The sequence below is a fragment of the Osmerus mordax genome, chromosome 9 (genome assembly GCF_038355195.1).
Source record: "Osmerus mordax isolate fOsmMor3 chromosome 9, fOsmMor3.pri, whole genome shotgun sequence".
NCBI classification, from domain to species: domain Eukaryota; kingdom Metazoa; phylum Chordata; class Actinopteri; order Osmeriformes; family Osmeridae; genus Osmerus; species Osmerus mordax.
The window spans coordinates 12,387,006-12,408,894 of record NC_090058.1 but is presented as its reverse complement, the minus strand read 5'-3'; the positions used below and the strand labels follow the sequence as shown (position 1 = coordinate 12,408,894).

Genomic DNA, 21,889 nt, shown 5'->3' with positions numbered 1-21,889 from the left:
GCTCCAGCTTCACCGCAGGTCGGCGGAGCGCCTGCGGGACCTGTGCTGCGCCAACCGGGGCACCTTCATCAAGGTGGGCCAGCACCTGGGCGCCCTGGACTACCTGCTGCCGGAGGAGTACACGTCCACGCTGCGCGTGCTGCACAGCCGCGCCCCCCAGAGCTCCCTGGAGGAGATCCGGCAAGTGCTCCGGGAAGACCTGGGCAAGGAGGTGAGGGGTTCAGGGAGTGCATCAAGGGGGTGTCAGGTCGGGATTCATCCGGAATCCTGAAGCCCTAGTGAGTGTTGGTGGTGTGTGTGCAGTGTTTCCCCTACCATTATATAAAATAAATATATAAAATAAGTCATTTAAGGTTACCTTTTCTTATAAAAAAAGTCTATAGCTTGCTCTTTTATTAAACAACCTAAATGGCCTTATGTTATTTATCTTATTTACATGACTACATGTCATTCCACCCCCCCAACCCCCCCCCCCCCCCAAAACTGTAAACCTAGGAGAAACACTGGCGTGTGTGTGTGTGTCGGCGGGTGTGTTTGGTGTGTGTCAGGTGTGTACTGTATATTGTGTGACGAGCTGTTGATGGCTCAAGGAGGTGTGCGCCTGTGATACTGACCTCATCTTAGGGGAAAGCCCATAATGAGGCCGGCGGAAAAGGGGGGGAAATGAACAAGGGAAGGTCCCTGTCTGGTTCCTCCTGTGCAGCCCCCTTCAGCTTCATGCAGGATTGGTCCTTTCCTCTGAACACTCCGACAGTACTCTAAGAGTTCCCTGCCTCTGTGATTGTGCTAAAAGCCAAGCTGTTATGACAGGCTTTTAGACTCAGACAGAGACCGGGGTAATTGTTCTGTTATTTTGGTACACCTTTGTCTGGTCGTCTATTACACCATGGGTGTGTTGGTGTGTAGGTCGCAAAGTTTGTATGGTCTGTGTAGTTTTGGAAGTGTGTGCTTGTGTGTGTGTGTGTGTGGGTGGGGGGGTTGTGTGTGAAGTGGAGACAGTGTATACTTTGTGAAGTTTGTGTGTGTGTGAAGTGGAGACGGTGTGTAGTTTGTATAGTGTGTTTAGTTTGTAAAGTGTGTGTGTGTGTAGTGGAGCTGGTGATGGCACTGTCACGGTTAGTTGGCTTTAGTGCCGCAGAAGAATTATCTCCTAGTCTGCTCCCAGAATCTCAGGAACACTATTACTCCTCTTCCTTCTCACTCACTAACTCACTGACTCATTCACTCACTCGCTGACTCATTCACTCACTCACTGACTCATTCACTCACTCACTGACTCATTCACTCACTCACTCTATCATATCTCTATCATTTTCTTTATCATTTGTTTCCTTTTTATCTCATGGTTTCACTCTCTCACTCTCTCTTTCACTCACACACAGACACAAGCACGCACACACACACACACACACGCACACACACACACACACACACACACACACACACACACACACACACACACACACACACACACACTTCAGGGCTGTGTGTGTCTGAGTAGAACAGCGATGCAGAAGCCTAAGCAGGCCTAGATCCTCCAGCAGGGTCCTCTGGCTCTATTTAGATAAGGAAGTATTGATATCAGGGACGTGCAGTGAGGTAGCGAGACAGTCCCTCCACACCTACAGAAACTAATTCAAGACATGGACCTTTTGCTACATGGGCCAGCTCCAGATAAAAATGCAAGACGTGATGTCTGAGAAAAGCAAGATTTGTGTGCAGGCAGAGGTGCCTGTATTGAATACCTAAACAGACCCGTTTTTGTGTTCGATGTGCATGCTTACAGATCTGGGGCGTTGGAACAGTAGTGCATAAACGTTGGGATTTGGAGTGATCAAAGAGTGACAGAATCCGTCCGGAAACGTTTGTAGTTTGTCCATAAACACACGGATAAGACTCACTTCAACAGCGAGCCTTGAAATGTCTGTTTCCCCTGAGTTATGAGCAGTGTCTACCTAGTGTTTTGTTGTCAATAAATGTCAGCCAGCGGTTCCGTAGGTAAATTAAAAGCAAGATGACACCATTCCGTATTAGGATTTAGGTTCTTTTTTACCTAGTACATAATACAAGTTTTACATGATAAATATTCCCGCAAGGTTTTTATTGTCTTTCACTCCCTTGTTCAAAATTCTTTCATCGCAGTTGTGGAGTAACAACTTTTATTTATAAATCTCGAGATTTCGCTTTTCCTGCAACACGCTTATTTAGCGGTGAAGCCTGCTGGAACTGATATTACTTTGTCTCACTTTCCCAGGCCCACATTAGTAATCAGTTTTGTTTTGGATTTCTTTTTGAGAGGCATTCAATGCTTAAGTTATGATGTACCAGGCTTTCTCACGTAATCCGCACCACTGAGGAGAGAAAAAATGACAATGACAATGTTTGACATCGGCGGATCCCATCCCCCTCCCTTCCAAGAGCATGTTTGACTTTCTGAATACTCTGTATGGGGGAATAGCATATGCTTCCCTCGATAAAGAAGCACCATATGGCCCTCTCGAATGTGTCTTGTTTAGAAGAGGTAAACCGAACGTAACACCGTCGAAGGTATTTGAAGAGTTGCACGATGGAGGATGAGTCATGTTTTGTCCCTGCATGCCAATTCAAACAGCCCTGGTTTGAGCTTCGTGTAGACAGTTGTCGGGCACTTGCCAGGCCAGGCCATACTCTGTCTCTTTATCACTCCTGCACTGCTGCTCTGTGTTAAAAGCCATATTATAGCCCTCTTCCCTTTGTTGCTCCCATTTGCCGTGTCCTTGAGAGAGGGAGACAGTGCTTCAATAAAAATACTTTTTCTTATGAGGCCTGTAAACATATCGAATGAGGTGAAATGGAGAGATGCTTGGTCGACAGCTCCCTCTGCGTGCGTGCGTGTGTTCGTTCAGTCAAAGACAAACGGTACGCACACACACACACACACACACTGTCAACGACAGACGGCAGAGGAGTCCGTAGACGTCAGGCCAGTGATTCTAGCCTTTTCACAGCAATAACATAAGAAAGAGTGATGGTCAGGAGGAAAGGAGAGGGGAGGAGGTCGAGAAAGGGTTAAGAGAGAACAGAGATCGGCTCCTGCGCGGCCATGTTGAAAGAGAGGATACTTGGGTTTGGGAGATTTGGGAATGCGTTTGGGCGGGGAGTAGTAGGGTGGACGGGCGGGTCGAGCATGTGTTTGTAGAGCGGCGGAGGGTGTTGTGTTGTAACACCGGACTTACTGGGTTCGAAGAGGGAATGATCAGGTCAATGAATGCCCGATGGGGAGTTAAGGGAGATGGAAAAGAGAAGGAACATGCCCCCAGCTGAGCAGGGATACTTGCATCCTTTCCCTAACGGTGCGTGTGTGTTTGTGAGCTGAGCACACGTTTGGACGTGTTTCTGATCATCCGCCGGCTGGACAAAAGCAACGCGTTGAATGTGGCGAAGTCGGCAGCACATTCATCCGTTTTCTCACCGACGCCCTTCCTCCCCCCTGCCCGCCCTCGCCTCAGTCTCCTGTACATGGTGCAGCTGAAGGGAGCGTCCACATTCCCTCTTCTTGCTCTCCCTCTGTGTGGGCGGGGACCCGGTGACGCGCGACTCCGCGTGTGCTCTCCAGAGGAAGTGGGGTTTTTTCCCAGCTTGTCCGTTTTTCGACAGCCACTGTACTACTTAGCTCCCGGGAAGAAACACATGCACAAAAGTAAACACACAGCCGAAAGACGGAAACGGGCACGTGGTTTACTCGTCAACAAGGTGCGTCTGATGAGAAGGGGATTCATCAAATCGGCCATAGTCATCAGCTGGTTCGACAGCATTTGATAGCTCGGAGTGTCTTCAATAGGAAACTGGGCCCTTTTCAGACACACACACACCCACCAAGCCCTAACCCCTTCAGCCATACCGACTTAGTCGTTCAGCCCTAACACATATAACCACGACACACACACACGGTTTGCCCTCCCCGCCCCCCTGCGGAGAGAGCAGGCTTGCCCCGGTCTTCCTGCCTCTCTGTATGGCTTCTTCCTCACCATGACTCATCATCCTCTTACTCGCTGCCAGGCTCTCTGTGTTACTATCTGTCCCGCCCAACCCCGCCCCCTTTGAGCCCCGCCAACCCCTCCAGGAGGAGGCAGTATGCTATGTTTAACACATGGATTGACAAATTGTCACAGCGAATCAGCATCATTCCCCCCCCCCCCCCCCCCCCCCACACACACACAATTTCATCTGAAGGTAATGTTGAAAATGATCATATTCTGCATTCTATTTGTTCGTTTTGGATCCAAATGGCACACGGTTAACCTGGCCAGAACTGAGAGGAACCGAGGTGGAACTTTTCGATCCAGGGCAAACATGAGCTGGATTGTTTTGCTGCACACTCAAGCCTAGAGGTCCCACTCAGATCTTTTCAGTTCATCCAGCTCTTCGGACTGTCCCTGTAGTCCTGGTTGGATCAAGTATGTACAGCATGCCGTTGTTACATGTATTGCGATTCAAATTGAAAACTCAAGATGGCTTATTGATCCCTCTGCACTGCATGAGTATGTACTTTGCAAGCCTATCCCTCTCAATTGAAGATCCACAGCTTTTTATTTTGTAAGCACAGCTTGAGAAGAAGCAGTGCTGATGAGCGAGGCAGATATGCCCTCCAAGAGAACGGAGTTTCCTATGTTTGCTATTTCCGTTTGCATTTGTGTGTGTGTGTGTGTGTGTGCATCATTTGTGGTGACATATGCAGTCCCACTGTGCGAATCTGGAGTGTGTGCCTTAGCTTTGGCACTGCAAGCTGTCAGTTTGACTTTCCAGCCGAAAGTGCTGAAAAGCAAGGCCCTGCAATATGCTTTTTTACCAGCTAAAATATGTTCCAAATGATATCGCATCCAAGCCAAGGACGAGCCAAAACAACAACCTCCTGCTGTAAGTCTTTTGGTATTTCGGGACAGCTATAGCTAGGCTAACTGTCGCCTGTCTTGGTCAATTGGACATTATTTGGCGGGCAAACGTGGTTTGTTGTGGCTGTAATGTCGGCTTGTGAATATCTGGTGAATAATTCAGTTTCTGACAATTTTTTTTTCTTTTTTTCTTTCTTTTCATGCACTTTTTCCTCTTTACTTCTAAATACGAAGCTGTACTCCGTTCTGTGTGCTTTTGTCATGAGCGGTGAGAACCGAGCTGTAGCCACAAGGCAAACAATCTGAGAAGCAGCGATGCTCTTTTCATCTATCAGCCAGTTCTATTTTTGTCGCCAACAGCCATGCTGGCCACTTTGCCATTCCGATGCCAACACCGTCACCCCTCCTCCTGAATGGGTTTCCATGGGGACCGGTTTTGTTTGTGTCATAACTCATCTTGAGCTAAGTCGGAGTCTCCCCGCAGGTGCCGCCCACAAGGGCTGCAGCCCGCATGCATACATTTGCATCTTGATGCACGCCAAATTACCATACACGTGCTGACCGGCTAGCTTGAGGATACCTTAACCCGAAACATACAAGTAAAGTGATTTCCCCAACCTGTGATTGCACATTACACCCACTCAGCTTCCTCCGCTGAAGTGAAATTTCACACACGGAATGTAAGCAGGTGTCTTAAACCATTACACGTGTGGCTACAATAATGCTCGCACAACCAGGCGTGTTCTCGTGAGGCTCGCCATGATCATGTCATGACACAGACATGACATGATCATGATCACGTGGTTTCGTCAATGTTCAAACCTGGACCCCCTCCTCTCCAACACACTGTCCTCATCAGCCTCGTTCCGACCCCAGTGGGGCATTGATTCTGAACATAAGGGAACATTCATGAAAATGTATACATATTTGTATCACATACATTTCTGTCAAACAACTGTAGTTAAAACAACATTCCACATTTGTTTTGACCTGGATGTAAATGATTAGAGTTCAACTTGACAAGGCCTTTCCTTATGTGGGGATAGATCGAGGGAGGGTCTGTATTCAAACATGGAAGAAATGTGAATCCAGCCAATGACATCTACACACGGGTTGTCTGCTTCAATAGGCTCCCAAATGCTTTTGAATCTCTAATGTGACATGATGGCAGCTTAAGGATTTCCGAATATTACAAAGAAAGATGCAGAATGCACTGGTAACAGGGTCGGTATATGAGTGTGTTAGCAAGTGGCAGAATAAGCTCTGAGAAGATGACTGCCTCGACACGTGTGGTTAGAGCATCTCAAAGCCGGGGGAGAGGGGCGAGCGGGAGAGGGAGAGGGGCGAGCGGGAGAGGGCTATCGGGAGAGGGACGAGCAGGAGAGGGAGAGGGGCGAGGGAGAGGGGCGAGCGGGAGAGGGAGAGGGGCTATCGGGAGAGGGAAAGAGCAGGAGAGGGAGAGGGGCGAGCGGGAGAGGGAGAGGGGGCGAGCGGGAGAGGGAGGAGGAGCGAGCGGGAGCGGGAGAGGGAGAGGGGCGAGCGGGAGAGGGGCGAGAGGGAGAGGGAGAGGAGCGAGCGGGAGCGGGGAGAGGAGAGGAGCGAGAGGGAGAGGGGCGAGCGGGAGAGGGACGAGCGGGAGAGGGAGAGGGGGCGAGCGGGAGAGGGAGGGGGGGGGAGAGGGGGGGGCGAGCGGGAGAGTGACGAGCAAGAGAGGGAGAGGGACGAGCGGGAGAGGGACGAGCGGGAGAGGGGACGAGCGGGAGAGGGACGAGCGGGAGAGGGACGAGCAGGAGAGGGAGAGGGGCGAGCAGGAGAGGGACGAGCAGAGAGGGAGGAGGGACGAGCGGGAGAGGGACGAGCGGGGAGAGGGAGAGGGGCGAGCGGGAGAGGGGAGAGGGGCGAGCGGGAGAGTGACGAGCAAGAGAGGGAGAGGGACGAGCGGGAGAGGGACGAGCGGGAGAGGGACGAGCGGGAGAGGGACGAGGCGGGAGAGGGACGAGCAGGAGAGGGAGAGGGGCGAGCAGGAGAGGGACGAGCAGGAGAGGGAGAGGGACGAGCGGGAGAGGGACGAGCAGGAGAGGGAGAGGGGCGAGCAGGAGAGGGAGAGGGACCAGCGGGAGAGGGGCGAGCAGGAGAGGGAGAGAGAGAGAGTGCCTCCCGGGTCTCCTCCACTCCATGGAGAAGAGATTAAGATATTACCATAAATGCACATCGTACAATCGCTCTCGTAGCGCCTCTCTTCGTCCCTTTCTTTCCCTCTTTATTATTTTCTTCTCTCTCACATGCTCTTTCTCTATCTTTGTCTCATCCTCTCTTTCTCACTTTTTCTCTTCTCTCACACTTCCTTCCCCTCTATCTCTCTCTCTGTCTCTCTCTCTCTATCTTTCCCTGTCTCTCTTCCTCTCTCCCCTCTCTCTCCCTGTCTCTCACTCTCTCTCTCTCCCTTGCTCTCCCCTCTAATTCTCCATCCTCCCAGAGGCAGAATGCTATCTCTCCATCTTCCCCATGCCCACGTCTGCTCACAGCCTCCACATTGCCAGCCTGATTGTCACGTACATTCAAGCCCTGGGATAGCAGACACTCTGTGGGGCCTACTGTGGAGATGAACTAATGGACTGCAAAGCAAGGAAAGAATAAAATGAAGGAAATGGAGGAAAAATGGAATAAGTGAACGGTTACTGTTAAGACAGAGTTTCAAAAGAGGTCCTCTGAATTCTAACCAAGCAATGTCACAAGCACCATGAAAGTATTGGTTCTGAATTTATTAGGGTTTCAAGCCCTGAAGGGTAAATTGTATTTTATTTTATTTTATGTAATTTCTTTTTTTTTTGGGGGGGGGGGGGGGGGGGGGGGCTGCATTATTATTGGAGCAACCTTATCAAAACTTGTATAGAACCTGTTGATATACTATTTAGTTTTTGAGATATTTACCAATTAAGGGGTCAATATCTAAATGGGTGTGGTTCATCAAATAAATGAACAAGTCAGCACCAATTGAGCCATCCGCAGATGTCCCAGGAGATGTCCAACCAAATTGCAAAGTTGGCAACACTGCAAGGGAAAGCTTTCAGCGTGCAGGCAGACATATTTCCTCAGTGACTAAAAGCATTACCTATGTTAGTTTTCCATAGTGGCTCCATTCATGTATGTCTTAGTTTATTAGCTGCGACTAGCAGCTCCAAAGCTTCAGATCGATGTTGGTTGGCCGGTGTTGTAGCCTACCAGCCTATTGAAAAACTGTGACCTGAGAGCGCTGTTCTAATGGCTTGCCCATGTTAGGGTAAGGGTTAGGTTGCTGAACAGTATGGCAAGCCATTAGAACAGCGACCCCTGGTCACAGTTTTCGATAGGCCGCCCATTTCGGTAGCTCTACACCTGTCAACCTAGCGCAAGCTGTGGGCTGTGATGTTGTGGTCGTGTCACATATGATGTTAGTGTTACTAACTATCAATGTCGACTTCCAAGTTCTAGAAGACTAGCTTAGCATTTAAAGGTGTCTACTTAAGGTACACATTGATACGAGTTCCTCCTTCCAGCCTGCCAGTTTGCAAGGCTAGAGACGCTAGGCTAAAGGTAGCCGTTAAAAGGCTACTACGTTCTTCGGTTGGAGACTGCCTGCTTTGTAGAGTGGAGGGAAGCTAGGTTCAAGCTAGCCATCAATAGTGGTTCCAGTAGGTCTTTGACAGGCCCTCCCTGATCATGATGTATGTGGTAGCTTGGCGCTAAAGCCTCCCTCTCTCCCTTTGCCCATTCCTCTCTGTCATCCCACCATCCTACGGGCCTGAACGCCTCAATAGGAACTGGTGATGGAGTTGGATCCAAAGGCTACACACTTTTGTCTTTGAAAGTTGGTCGGTGACTAAGAGGGTCATAGCATGCACAAGCATTGTCCTTTCTTTATATGAGGGGTCTGTCCATTAAATGGTTATGCGGTATATCTGTTATCTTTTCAAGGTTTGTTCAGAGTTTCTGTCAATGCCAGAAAATGACAATTAAAAAGATAGGCTAGGTATACCTTAGTATACTCTTCCACGAACCAGGGCCTCACAAAGATAGTGTTTTAACCACAGCAGATTTATTTAATATGGCGCAGGGATCGTTAAATCTTTACAGTGCTAATCTGACTCTCTCTTGCATTCGATCCTCCTCTCTTTCTTGTTTTCCCCGTCTCTCTCTCTCTCTCTCCCCCTCTCTCTCTCTTTGCCTGTGATTATGAGAGACCCAGCTGGGCCTGCTTTCATATTCATAGAGTTTGCTCTCATCCTCTGTTTTACAGCCTCGGAACGTGTGATTAACATCTTCAACCAGCGAGAGAGTATAGATAGAAAGAAGGAGGCAGGGAGGGGAGTGGGAGATGTAGGCACAGAAGTGCATCTGTGTGTAACACCTTTGTGATGGAAAACTGCTTTTCTCTGGTGGGTATGTACAGCACAGGGACATAGCACACAGACACAAAACACACCAACGCCATCTTATCTCATTCTGGCATACTGTCTCTAAGGTCAAATAATAATAATTACATATACAGTATACTAACTGTATATCATATAGGGACAGGTTTGTGTTTAGCGAGAGATAGTTAAGAGAGGAGGCAAATAACTCCTTTAATTACACCTTTCGCAGCAGCGACATGGCACCTCACCACAGCCATTAGGGTGTCAGCAAAGCCCAAGCGGCTCGGTGGTATTTCCCAAACACAACTTCCTTCCCTCACATGTAGCTTTGTGTTAGCCGGGAAAGCTAGTGATTATCTTTGTCAGCCATGCCCAAAAACCGACTGAGCGACAACTTAAGTGCCTTAAGTGGGCGTGCCGCTGAAACGAGACGGCTTCTTAACGAGCGCACTGGCGTTGCGCGTCGCCGTGTTTATCCATACGCGTGCACATTTGTCGTCGGTGTGTGCGAGTGGGGTCCGTATTTGCTTTGTGTTTTTGGTCTTATCCCGACGGCAAAGGATGAAATCATTGTTTTTTCTCCCCTCGTTTCTCACAGTCACCTTTTCGTTTGACTGCCTCTCCACAACACTTTGCTCACCTCAGTGCACACGGATCAGGCCAGAAAGAGCCCCAACCGATGACCTGGCTCTCAGACGAGAAGCCATTCTTAGATTGGGCCAAAACATTTGAGCTGTCAAAATGAATGCATGTCGAAACGTACAAACAGAAAACACTGTGATTGCTTACAGAACTCACAGATTGAGAAATGCAGACGAACAAATTGATGAATTTTTAAATTAAACAGATGAGTGGCAGTTGAGAGAGATGGTGCGACGGCAAGGGGGTGAGAGAGGGATGGAGTGTGATGTAAATTGAGAGAGAGCCCAGGAAGAGGTTGGGGGTAAGAATAGAAATAACAGTTTCTGTAACCCTAAACGGTGATGAACGTCATGTACTTGCTGATTTGCTTCTAATTTAGTTGTAGAAACACGTCTATCAAGTTATCATCCCCCGAACAATCATATTTCACATATAGCATAAAATATGAGGTGGATGAATTAAAACAATGCATGATATTGCATGCAATTGTTGAAATACAAACCTTGACTTATTTGACAAAAAGACACACATTACTGCTTGTTGATTGGTTCTTATTATATGCACTACCAGAGCATCCAGACACGGATTTCCAGACTCACTATTCACATTATTTACCCAGTAAATAATAAAACCAGACACATGATAAATTCAAAGCTGTAAGTTTAAACTCTAAAGGAAGGAAAGAACAATATGAAAAAGTTAACCAAAAACAAGTTCAGATTGCCTGCTAAGGACCGCCCTTAGTTAACCTCCCCCACCCTCCTCCTCTAACCCATAGGAAAGCATTTACCCTCTGGAACTATACCTTTTTGAGGTAGTATCATGTGTGGAAACCCTGTCAATTCCTGCCCACGACTGTAGTCTACAGAAAGGACAACTCCTGGTCATGGCGGTGGACACCATCACCATAGCCTACAGAGAGACATAGAAGGAGGGGAGAGATGGAAGGAGGGAAGAAGTCGAGGCCAATGGTAGGTGAGGGGCCCGGGGGTGAGCCAATTAGCTGGAGAGAGCAAAGCAAAAACAGAACAGCCATTTGTGCAGTGGCACAACATGCTCCTGCTTATGAGCAGTATTGAGTGCTTTCAGTCTGATGATGAATCGAAGCTCTTTTTGAAGTGTTTCTTGACACTCGTGTGTGTCTAATATATCTATATTCACGCTGTGTCTTGTGTGTTTTGTGTCATTTCCGCTTTCTTCTGGGTCTCAGCGGGTGTTTCCTGGGGTCAAGAAGTCCCTCCCCTGCCTGAACACCTGTGATTTCTCCACCGACAGCCTTGCACGACTATATCATCGCTCACCTTCGTGGGCTAAAACACACACACCCGCCCTCCATACACACACACACATTCAAGGCCCACGCACAGCCAGGGCTCCAGACAAGCGACCCCTTCTCCACCCTGCCTCTCCGCACTGGATCATTTAAGTGAAGTGCAGGAGATGGAGAGGCCAGACTGCTAAGTGCTTTTGTTCCCTGAGATTCATGCCGGTGGCCCCCGAGTAAAGAGGTGAGGTACTGTAAAACAGACAGCCTCTACTCTCCCAGGCCCAGCGTTTACCATTGACCACCTGCCGAGAGGTGAGAGAGGGTGAAGGAGTTTGGTGAGGGATGAGGAATAGAGAGAGAGAGAGGGAGAGAGGGAGAGGGAGAGAGGGAGAGGGAGAGGGAGGGAGGGAGAGAGGGGACCTGGGAGGATGAGGGCGAGTGTGTTGACGAACGCGGAAAATCTTTTATATCCAAAATAATCAAAGAGGAGGAGGAGAAATGAGGAACAGATCTGTGCACTTTCAGATGAGTGTGACCTAATGCCTCAAGTCAGACGTACGCGGCTCATAATAATGACAGTAGCCACAAGCAGTCATACAAATCATCCGTTGAGTCCACGAAAAAGACCATTCAAATGGTCACACAGTTCACATAGATTCAGACTGTTACTTCACATTCAAACAGGTTTTCTACCCAGAACTGAATTTTTAGGAAACAAAACATTTCAGTTTATGATATAAAAAAAGTTCATGCAAATATAGGTGTTTGGAGGTAAGGTTGTTGGCACTGCAACCACAAACTAAGCCCTTAAAGCTGCAATAAGTAACTACAGATTTAAGACACAGCATCCCCAATTATTGTCTGAACTCCCATGCTTTCCTCCAGCTGCAACTTGATTGACACTGGTTTCACAAAATAAGCCAAGGAGGAAGGCACGCCTCGCCGAAGGCGACTGGCTGGGACAGGTTTGCTGGAACGTAATTGGCTGGAAAGTAGGAGGGCACCGCTCCAAGAATGCTAAGTTGATATTCCGCTGGCACTGAGCGGTCTGTGTTGCTGAACCAATCTCCGAGGGCCTCACTAGTTTACACAACGTGTTAATGGGGGACAGGTCTTTTCTTTTGTACAGAAAAAAAGCGGTCTTTCTTTTAAACAGCTTTTGAACAACAATAAATGATAGCACGAGTCATGAGGCCAAGGTGTGTCCCAGACCACATTGGTCTTGGAGACACCATTGGACAACCATGCTTAGATTTGACACATTTATTTAGTTTTTTTTTCACCCCCATCTCTCTTTGTGTCCCCTGTTTCATCTCCTTGGCTTGTAGGCCATGTTTGAGATGAAATGAGCATGTTAGTAGTTCATTGTAAGCCCTCGTCCTGTGCAGGCGACACGTGGAAAAGGCTCTGCCAGACCCGCTTTCATCAACGGAACATAATTGGCTTGACCCGACTTTGTTTTGTTATTATTTAATAACGCACCCAAACCATTATCTTCCCTTCTCAAACCAATAATTCCATTTGTGGCCCCTAGAAAACGCGTTGTGTTTTTTCTCCAACGTGGATTGAGACTGTGAGACTGAGACTGGGTTAATCTGTTTTAGCCATTTTAATGTGTAGCCTCAGAAAATGGAAAACTATTTGCAAGGGAGGGCGAGGGAACAACAGCCTTTAGATGTGGCGCGGTGCCGTGTATTTCAGTCATTTAGATAACATCACCAATTTCAAACACTGGGGATGGAATAAGGCAGTACAGGTTGGGGAGAGATGAGAAAGAAAGAATGAGACTGAGAGAGGGGTAGAGAGACTGTTTGTTTGAGGATGAAAAAGCGCATTATTGAAAAGCCTTTTTTTTTTTTACTCTTAAAATGCTAATGTCCATATTGGCCTATGTAGGATAACTTCACAATGTAAGGGTGAAAATAAAGGGGGGGTGAGAGAGAGAGAGAGAGGGAGAGGGAGAGAGGGCATCTATACTTTTAATAGATAGTGCCGTTATTACCTGCAGGCATTCATATTTATGACACAGTTGGAGTGCACACAAGATGATAGAGTTGGAATTGTTTTGGGGAGTTGACACGATTGTGTGTGTGTGCAATCCTTACACGTCTCTTTCCCATTCTTTACAAACAACCTTTTTGTAGTTGCTCCACTCTTGCACCAAACTTGTGATGTGTCCAGTCTCTCTCTGTCTCTCTCTCGGTATCTCTGTCTCTTTCTTTCTCCTTTTAATTTCCGTTTATCTCGAACAATTCTATTGTTTCCGCTTTTCCCATTGTCTCTATCTCTCTCTCTCTCTCTCCATTGTTTTGATTGATTTCCCCCCCAGTTTGAGAGATTACCACTATGCCAGAGAACGATCATGGCCAACCTCCTCCTCCCTGCCCGTCCCCTCTTCAGTCGCCTTCTCCCAGGGGAGGTCAGAGATCACCGCCGCGTTATCAGGCCATCGGCGTCAACGTTGTCGGATGATCCACGTGGCCCCTGTCCTTCGGAGTGGGCCTTAGATAAGCCCGCTGCCTCCGCCACGTCCCCCCCCCCCCCCCCCCCCCCACACACACACACACACACACGCGCGCGCGCGCACACACACACACACACACAAAAAAAGAAAATGATGCAGATTATCAGATAATTTCACAAAAGGCCAGCACTGCTACACTGCTGTCAAGAGGAACATATGAGAGAGAGGGAAAGGGAGAGAGGGAGAGAGAGGGGAATACATGTTTAGGGAAGCGGTATAAAAGAGGGAGAGAAGGGAAAGGTTGTACAGTGGCATTTGGTGGCGGTCCGTCATCGTTGAGTCAGGAGGTTATAGCTGTTGTAGGTCATGTTGTTCCTCAGCGTGTGCATGACAAAATGGCACAAAAATGCATTTACAAATGGGAAAAGAGGAACTGGTGTATTTTGGAAGCCATGTCTTTTTGGTCCTGACTTTGATGCCATGTTGTGGACGCTAATGAGGGAACATATTCAATGGGGCCTTTTTGGATATTACTGAAACATGTTCCGTGAGACGCACCACGTGATCGCGTCCACCCCACAGACTAGTGTTAGGGTTAGATACTGTATTCACCTCCAACAGTAAAAGCAAGACCACTGTCTCTCGTGCGGAGCATATTGTGTGGCTCACCCACTGATGTAGCGGTGTCAACATTGTGTGTGTGTGTGTGTGGGGGGGGGAGTGGACTGGAGGCTATACGAAACGTGACACCCATTAACCCACTACGACACAGCCTATTAAAATGCTGCATCGGCCCTCTCTCAGGAGCCGCCGTAGTGTGACGCACCGCCGCGACCGGGGTGTGACTCGGAGGATGTGTGAGGCAGTGGGTAAGAGGTGGCTTATTGGCTATGACACCGCCATATGTTAACTCCCAGGCTATCAAATGGGCTATTATAATAGCAACAAAAGGGGTTCTCTGTGTGTGTGGGAGGGGGGTGGGGGGTGTTGCATATTGCATGTGACAACAGACGGCCTGTGGTATAGTGCTCGTCAGCTGTGTGTGTGTTCTGAGGGGGGGGGGGGGTCCCTCAGGAGTTCCTACTTAACCTTCACACCCCCACACCTAATTACGACACTGACTGTCCACAGTTGGGGGACTGGAGAGATGGCTATTAGTAGCTGTCGGACGCCCCATGTGAGGTGAGCGTGGATGCGTTCAGGACGAGAGTGAAAAAGACCAGTCAAGAAATGCGACGATAGCGACTGTTCCCCCGGGCTTGAAAGCAACTTGGTATGGTCAGGATTCTGACATGGTTGGACAAACGACAATCGCAATTATTGGGGATTATTTGGAGACCTCACCTACTTGTTGTCTTTCCCTCTCCAATCCGTGCATGCAAAGACCCTGAATCAAGACGGGGTCCCAACATGCTGTGAATGTATGTTACTCAGCCTTGGGATTTAGATAGTGTGTGTGTGTGTGTGTGTGTTGATGATTGGGTGTGAGCCAGGTTCCCAGTGGAGTTTTGTAGTGAATTTGTGTATGTCTGTGTGTGTCCCATGTGTACATGCAGACGGGCTTTCCATTGCAGGGGAGGGGGTGAGTCATGGTATAACTGAGAGCAGAATGCCCTCTTTTCCCTGGCAACCGATGCCAGTCTCCTGGCACTGGGCACTGCTCACCTGGCACTGCGGGCCCCAAACAGACCCTGGCTCTCAGCCCGTGCCGGTCTCCCTACCTGCTCCGCTGCCCATTTGATGCTCGCTCACCGCCTGTTTGGCCGGCCGCACAGATGCGCCAGCGTCTTGACTGACACGCAGGGCGCCGGCCCAAACGGTGCGGGGGCCACCCCTGCTCTCAACCGTGAATAAATCTTGTCATCGTGTTCACTGGACGAGAAAAGTTGCCGGGGTTTTCTTTTTTTGGGGGGGGGGGGGGGTTCACATGAGTTCTTTTCTCATGTGTTTGTGTTTTTAACGTGTGTGTGTGTGTAACAAGATATCTGTCCCAGTGTCATCTAAGTCACCCCCCCTCCCCCCCCACCACCACCACCTGGATCTAATGACACTCAGAGAGTCAGGAGGGTGAAGAAAGGGAGGCTCAGAGATGTAGGAAAGGAGAAAGGGCAATCTGGCACCCATGGGCCTGTCTCATGAGTGAAAGGGATAGAAGGATAGAGGTACGCCGCCATAGGACCCAGGTGCCCGGTGGCCTGGGGAAGATGGAGATATGGGGGGGGAGAGAGAGAGATGGGGAGAGAGAGATGGGGAGAGAGAGATGGGGAGAGAGAGATGGGGAGAGAGAGATGGGGAGAGAGAGATGGAGAGAGATGGAGAGAGATGGAGAGAGATGGAGAGAGATGGAGAGAGAGGGTGAGATGGAGAGAGAGGGAGAGATGGAGAGAGAGAGAGAGATGGAGAGAGAGAGATGTGGAGAGAGAGAGATGGAGAGAGAGAGAGAGAGATGGAGAGAGGTCGCTGATGCGACGTGTCTCATGTCCCGCCCCGTGCCCCGTGCCAGGCAGATGGATGGAGTGTCGTTTCAGCAGCACCATTAGGAAAACCCGGTCATCCGGCAAAATCCCAGCTTACTGATTGATACGAGGGAGCTGAACACCGACGCGCGCATACACACACACACAGGCTGGGTGAACACAGACGGAACACGCACGTGCACACACATGTGCAGAAAGGATGCCACCCCCCCACCCATAGCAAAGCATAGCTCTCCGCGTATCCGTTTGCCTTCTTGTTTGCCCGATACTGATCAAAACGTGGATCCCCCTCCCGCAGCTCTCAGACCTGTTCGTCGCCTTCGAGGAGAAGCCCCAGGGCGCCGCCTCCTTGGCCCAGGTCCACAAGGCCGTGCTGCGTGACGGGAGGACTGTGGCCGTGAAGGTCCAGCACCCCAAGGTCCAGGCGCAGAGCTCCCAAGACATCGTGCTCATGGAGGTGTGTGTGGCGCTCGTGCGCCTCGCTCATTGTCATTGCCGTGTCTAAGTCATATGTCCTGCGTGTTTATTTGCACGTCTTTGCACGACGTATGTGTTCATGAGTGTGTGTATATATCCAGTGTGTGTGTGTGTGTGTGTGGTGCCTAGGCGCTGCTGAGGATGGTTCACTGGGTGTTCCCAGACTTTGCCTTCATGTGGCTGGTCGAGGAGGCTAAGAAGAACATGCCTCTAGAGCTGGACTTCCTCAACGAGGGGCGCAACGCAGAGAAGGTGGCCGGCATGCTGGGCCACTTCCCCTTCCTCAAGGTACACACACACACACACACACACGCACACTCTATCTCACACGCGTAAAGATATGCTCATATGACAGGGTGATGAGAGTGACGAGAGAAAGAGACTTTGTGTGTGTGTGTGTGTGTGTGTGTGAGAGGGAGCATTGAAATGTTTGAGTCAAAAACGTTTTCTTTATGCACTAGGGGGCTATATTTCGTCAAATCATGCTACTCAATTCTACTGCCACGTCACAAACAGTACCTGAAATATTTTACGAATTTGGTATCTTGGTTTTGCAGAAAATAGAAGTTGTGGGACTATGCCACTCATGTGGGTGGAAGAAGTAACTAGTTCGACTTGTTAGGCCCTCTAACCAATCAGGTGCCCCGACAATACAAATAGGGGGTTGTGTAAAAACACGTGAGTGCAACTACGGAGAGATTAGGACAACCTAAATGCACCGAGGCTGCGATTAAAACTGTCCAGGATGCGGCTGTGTGAAAAGATCCCCCTTCCTGCCCCTGTGCTCTCCATCACGTTGCCTACAGCTCTGCAATAGATCCTCCACAGGACCCAAGTAACCGTCATTGCAAATGGCAAGATGATGCACACAACACATGACATCAGTAATGCACTGGATTTACAGGATGTCCGTCTCCAGATCTATGATTTGATTTGCAGCCGCCCACCCTATTGTGCCGTTGTCGGGTGTTTTTTTCGAGTGTCTTTTTGTGTAAGGTTCTTTATGTTTGTATGTATACATGGATTTGCACATGTTAAGGCTGGCATAAGCTTTGGAGCCCTCCTAACCCCCTCACCCCCTCCTGTCAACCTTGTCTGGGCTACCTGTCTGTCTGCGCTACCTGTTTGTCTGGGCTACATGTTTGTCTGGGCTACATGTTTGTCTGTGTTACCTGTTTGTCTGCGCTACCTGTTTGTCTGCGCTACCTGTTTGTCTGGGCTACCTGTTTGTCTGCACTACCTGTTTGTCTGCGCTACCTGTTTTTCTGCACTACCTGTTTGTCTGGGCTACCTGTTTGTCTGGGCTACCTGTTTGTCTGGGCTACCTGTTTGTCTGGGCTACCTGTTTGTCTCGTCTAGCTTCACCCCCCCCCCCCCCCCCTTTCCCTGACCCAACTGTGTGCAAGGAAGCTGATGTGCCTATAGTTGTACTTTTTACATTTCAAATACATTTCAAACTTGCTATATCAAACCCCCACACGCATGAAAATAAACAAATGCACAGCAAGCAAACAAAATAAACAAACCCAAAAAACACGTGCTGTACTGTGACACACCCCAAGACAAACACTGACATTCGACACAACCAGTCTTGCCACTGGTCTATTTCCCCTTCTCTGCACATCCAGGCCTCATGACCAAGAGTTAAAAGTGAACCAAACTGAGCGTGGATTAGCCCGACGTCTCCAGGCAAGGATTAGGAGGAATCACTATTGATCTGAATGATTCCGAATGGTCCTGGCAAAACGAATACATTTGGCAGACCGGTGTACAAATGGACCTAATCTCTATGACTTAAACGTCCTTTTAAGTTGTCCCTTCTCGTGATATTTTCAGGCATTTAGACTACTCATATTGCATTCATTCATTAATAAAGAACCCCCTTTTAAGATTATTCTACGACTTTACCGGCAGAAGATAGAATCGCGATTCAAATAGTACCATCTGCTAACTGAAAATATGCCCCCAAAAACGTAAATAAGCTTGACATTTATTTAGTGGAAAATAGCTCATTCATAAAAAGCTCACTGGTAGCGATCATTGTCAGTAACAACTCAAAATGCGATATAGCCCTGTGTGGAGAAGCTGCCCCGGTAAATTCTACTACTACAGTACAGTACTAGACTACTGCTGTGTTCGTCTTGATAGCGATTGCGTTGGTTGAATTCGATTAAACGTTCCGTTGTACGGTTTAGGCTGAAATTAATTATTTTCATGAACAGATTGACAAAGTTTAGGCTGTGGCAATGAAGTTCAGGTTAGTAGTCAGATAGTTTCCCTACTGAAAGACTTTTGAGTAAGGGGAGTGCCGAACATGTTCTGTTGCCGTTTGACTTAAACAGCTGAGGAGTTGTTGTTAGCTACTCACACTAGTGTCTCGGGTACAGTAGGCTACAGCGTTGCAGTGAGCTACACTGGTTTGAAACCACAGGTAATGGTAATTTCACCAACAAATCGTTTTCTAATGTCAGAATAAATCCTACAACGAAAATGTATATGTGAGGAATGTTTATTTTAACGATTGAAAACAGATAACGCTACATCATAGACCACTGTAGTATGTGTTGCCCGGGAAACACAGGCTAATGTCATGATGCTAATACTTCAGTGAAATAGTAGACTACTGTTTCCGAAAGTAGATGTACTTCCTTAATAATATCAGCTTATATTGTACATTACACATCACAATTGTGTGTCATATCACAAAGTAAAATGAGTAAATAGTTATCACCCTGGCCTCTTTTCTTGTGGCGTTTCTGCAGCTGCCTTGCAGTAAAGCTATAGTTAGCCTAGCTATCCCCCAAGTTAACAGATGTGAAACGAATGTTCTGGAAAAGGTAGTCACGCGTGTTTTCGTGACGTTAGTGACGCTGTGACGTTAGTAACGTCAGTGACTGTGGCTAGCAAATTAGCCACCGTTAGCTTCACTTTTCGCCACAAAAACTTAACTTACGCTTAAACCATGCAACGGAACGTAAATTCCAATAGAAGCAACTCAATCGCTACCAAGACGAAACTTTTGACACCTACGTTGTCTATGTAGGCCAAGTATTTACTGAGTTTTAGGGGGGCAAAAAGAAATAAAAATAAAAATAATAATAATAACTAGAGAGGATACAATTTCTGGGGAAATTGTAGGGTGTGCTTGCTTGCGTCGGTTGCACAGGGGTCTGTATATTTTATATAAAAATGCATCGGGCCTACTTATTATTTATAAAGATTACATAGATTTAAAAGCATCTTTTTTTTGCTGCTCATTTACAACTCAAAATATGAGTGAAGTGTAGAATGAAATATGATGTCTTCTCATTTCCCCTGCAAGAGGCAGCTGACAGGCTGAATCAAAACGAATACATTTGGCAGACCGGTGTACAAATGGACCTAATCTCTATGACTTAAACGTCCTTTTAAGTTGTCCCTTCTCGTGATATTTTCAGGCATTAAACTACTCATATTGCATTCATTCATTAATAAAGAACCCCCTTTTAAGATTATTCTACGACTTTACCGGCAGAAGATAGAATCGCGATTCAAACAGTACCATCTGCTAACTGAAAATATGCCCCCAAAAACGTAAATAAGCTTGACATTTATTTAGTGGAAAATAGCTCATTCATAAAAAGCTCACTGGTAGCGATCATTGTCAGTAACAACTCAAAATGCGATATAGCCCTGTGTGGAGAAGCTGCCCCGGTAAATTCTACTACTACAGTACAGTACTAGACTACTGCTGTGTTCGTCTTGATAGCGATTGCGTTGGTTGAATTCGATTAAACGTTCCGTTGTACGGTTTAGGCTGAAATTAATTATTTTCATGAACAGATTGACAAAGTTTAGGCTGTGGCAATGAAGTTCAGGTTAGTAGTCAGATAGTTTCCCTACTGAAAGACTTTTGAGTAAGGGGAGTGCCGAACATGTTCTGTTGCCGTTTGACTTAAACAGCTGAGGAGTTGTTGTTAGCTACTCACACTAGTGTCTCGGGTACAGTAGGCTACAGCGTTGCAGTGAGCTACACTGGTTTGAAACCACAGGTAATGGTAATTTCACCAACAAATCGTTTACTAATGTCAGAATAAATCCTACAACGAAAATGTATATGTGAGGAATGTTTATTTTAACGATTGAAAACAGATACATCATAGACCACTGTAGTATGTGTTGCCCGGGCAACACAGGCTAATGTCATGATGCTAATATGTCAGTGAAATAGTAGACTACTGTTTCCGAAAGTAGATGTACTTCCTTAATAATATCAGCTTATATTGTACATTACACATCACAATTGTGTGTCATATCACAAAGTAAAATGAGTAAATATTTATCACCCTGGCCTCTTTGCTTGTGGCGTTTCTGCAGCTGCCTTGCAGTAAAGCTATAGTTAGCCTAGCTATCCCCCAAGTTAACAGATGCGAAACGAATGTTCTGCCAAAGGTAGTCACGCGTGTTTTCGTGACATTATTGCAGACCGGTGTAAAAATTGACCTAATCTCTATGATTTAAACGTCATTTTAAGTTTTTCTCTTCTCATGATATTTTCAGGCATTTAGCCTACTCATATTGCATTCATTCATGAATAAACAACCCCTTTGAAGATTATTCTACGACGTTACCCGGCAGTAGAAGATGGAATCGCAATTCAAACGGTACCATCTGCTAACTGAAAATATGCCCCCCAAAACGTAAATAAGCTTGACATTTATTTAGTGGAAAATTGCTCATTCATAAAAAGCTCACTGGTAGCGATCATTGTCAGTAACAACGCAAAATGCGATATAGCCCTGTGTTGAGAAGCTGCCCCGGTAAATTGTACTACTACGGTACAGTACTAGACTACTGCTGTGTTCGTCTTGGTAGCGATTGCCTTGGTTGAATTGGATTTAACGTTCCGTTGTACGGTTTAGGCTGAAATTAATTATTTTCATGAACAGATTGACAACGTTTAGGCTGTGGCAATGAAGTTCAGGTTAGTAGTTAGATAGACTTTTGATTTAAGTAAGGGGAGTGCGGAACATTTTCTGTCGCCGTTTGACTTCCTAAACAGCTGTGTACTGTAGCTAGATGTGTTTGTAGTGTGTCTCGCGTAAGCTACAGCGTTGCAGTGAGCTACACTGGTTTGAAACCACAGGTAATGGTAATTTCACCAACAAATCGTTTTCTAATGTCAGAATAAATCCTACAACGAAAATGTATATGTGAGGAATGTTTATTTTAACGATTGAAAACAGATAACGCTACATCATAGACCACTGTAGTATGTGTTGCCCGGGAAACAGGCTAATGTCATGATGCTAATACTT

At 47.4% G+C, this 21,889-nt stretch overlaps 1 protein-coding gene across 1 annotated transcript in view; it reads left to right on the top strand.

Annotated features, from left to right (window-relative positions):
• Positions 1-21,889, top strand: part of adck1 (aarF domain containing kinase 1) — a 69,540-nt gene that overhangs the window by 21,095 nt on the left and 26,556 nt on the right. The window contains exons 4-6 of the mRNA XM_067243460.1: positions 8-211; positions 16,414-16,572; positions 16,722-16,880. Of these exons, the coding sequence (XP_067099561.1) occupies positions 8-211; positions 16,414-16,572; positions 16,722-16,880 (522 nt within the window). The remainder of the gene's footprint in view (positions 1-7; positions 212-16,413; positions 16,573-16,721; positions 16,881-21,889) is intronic.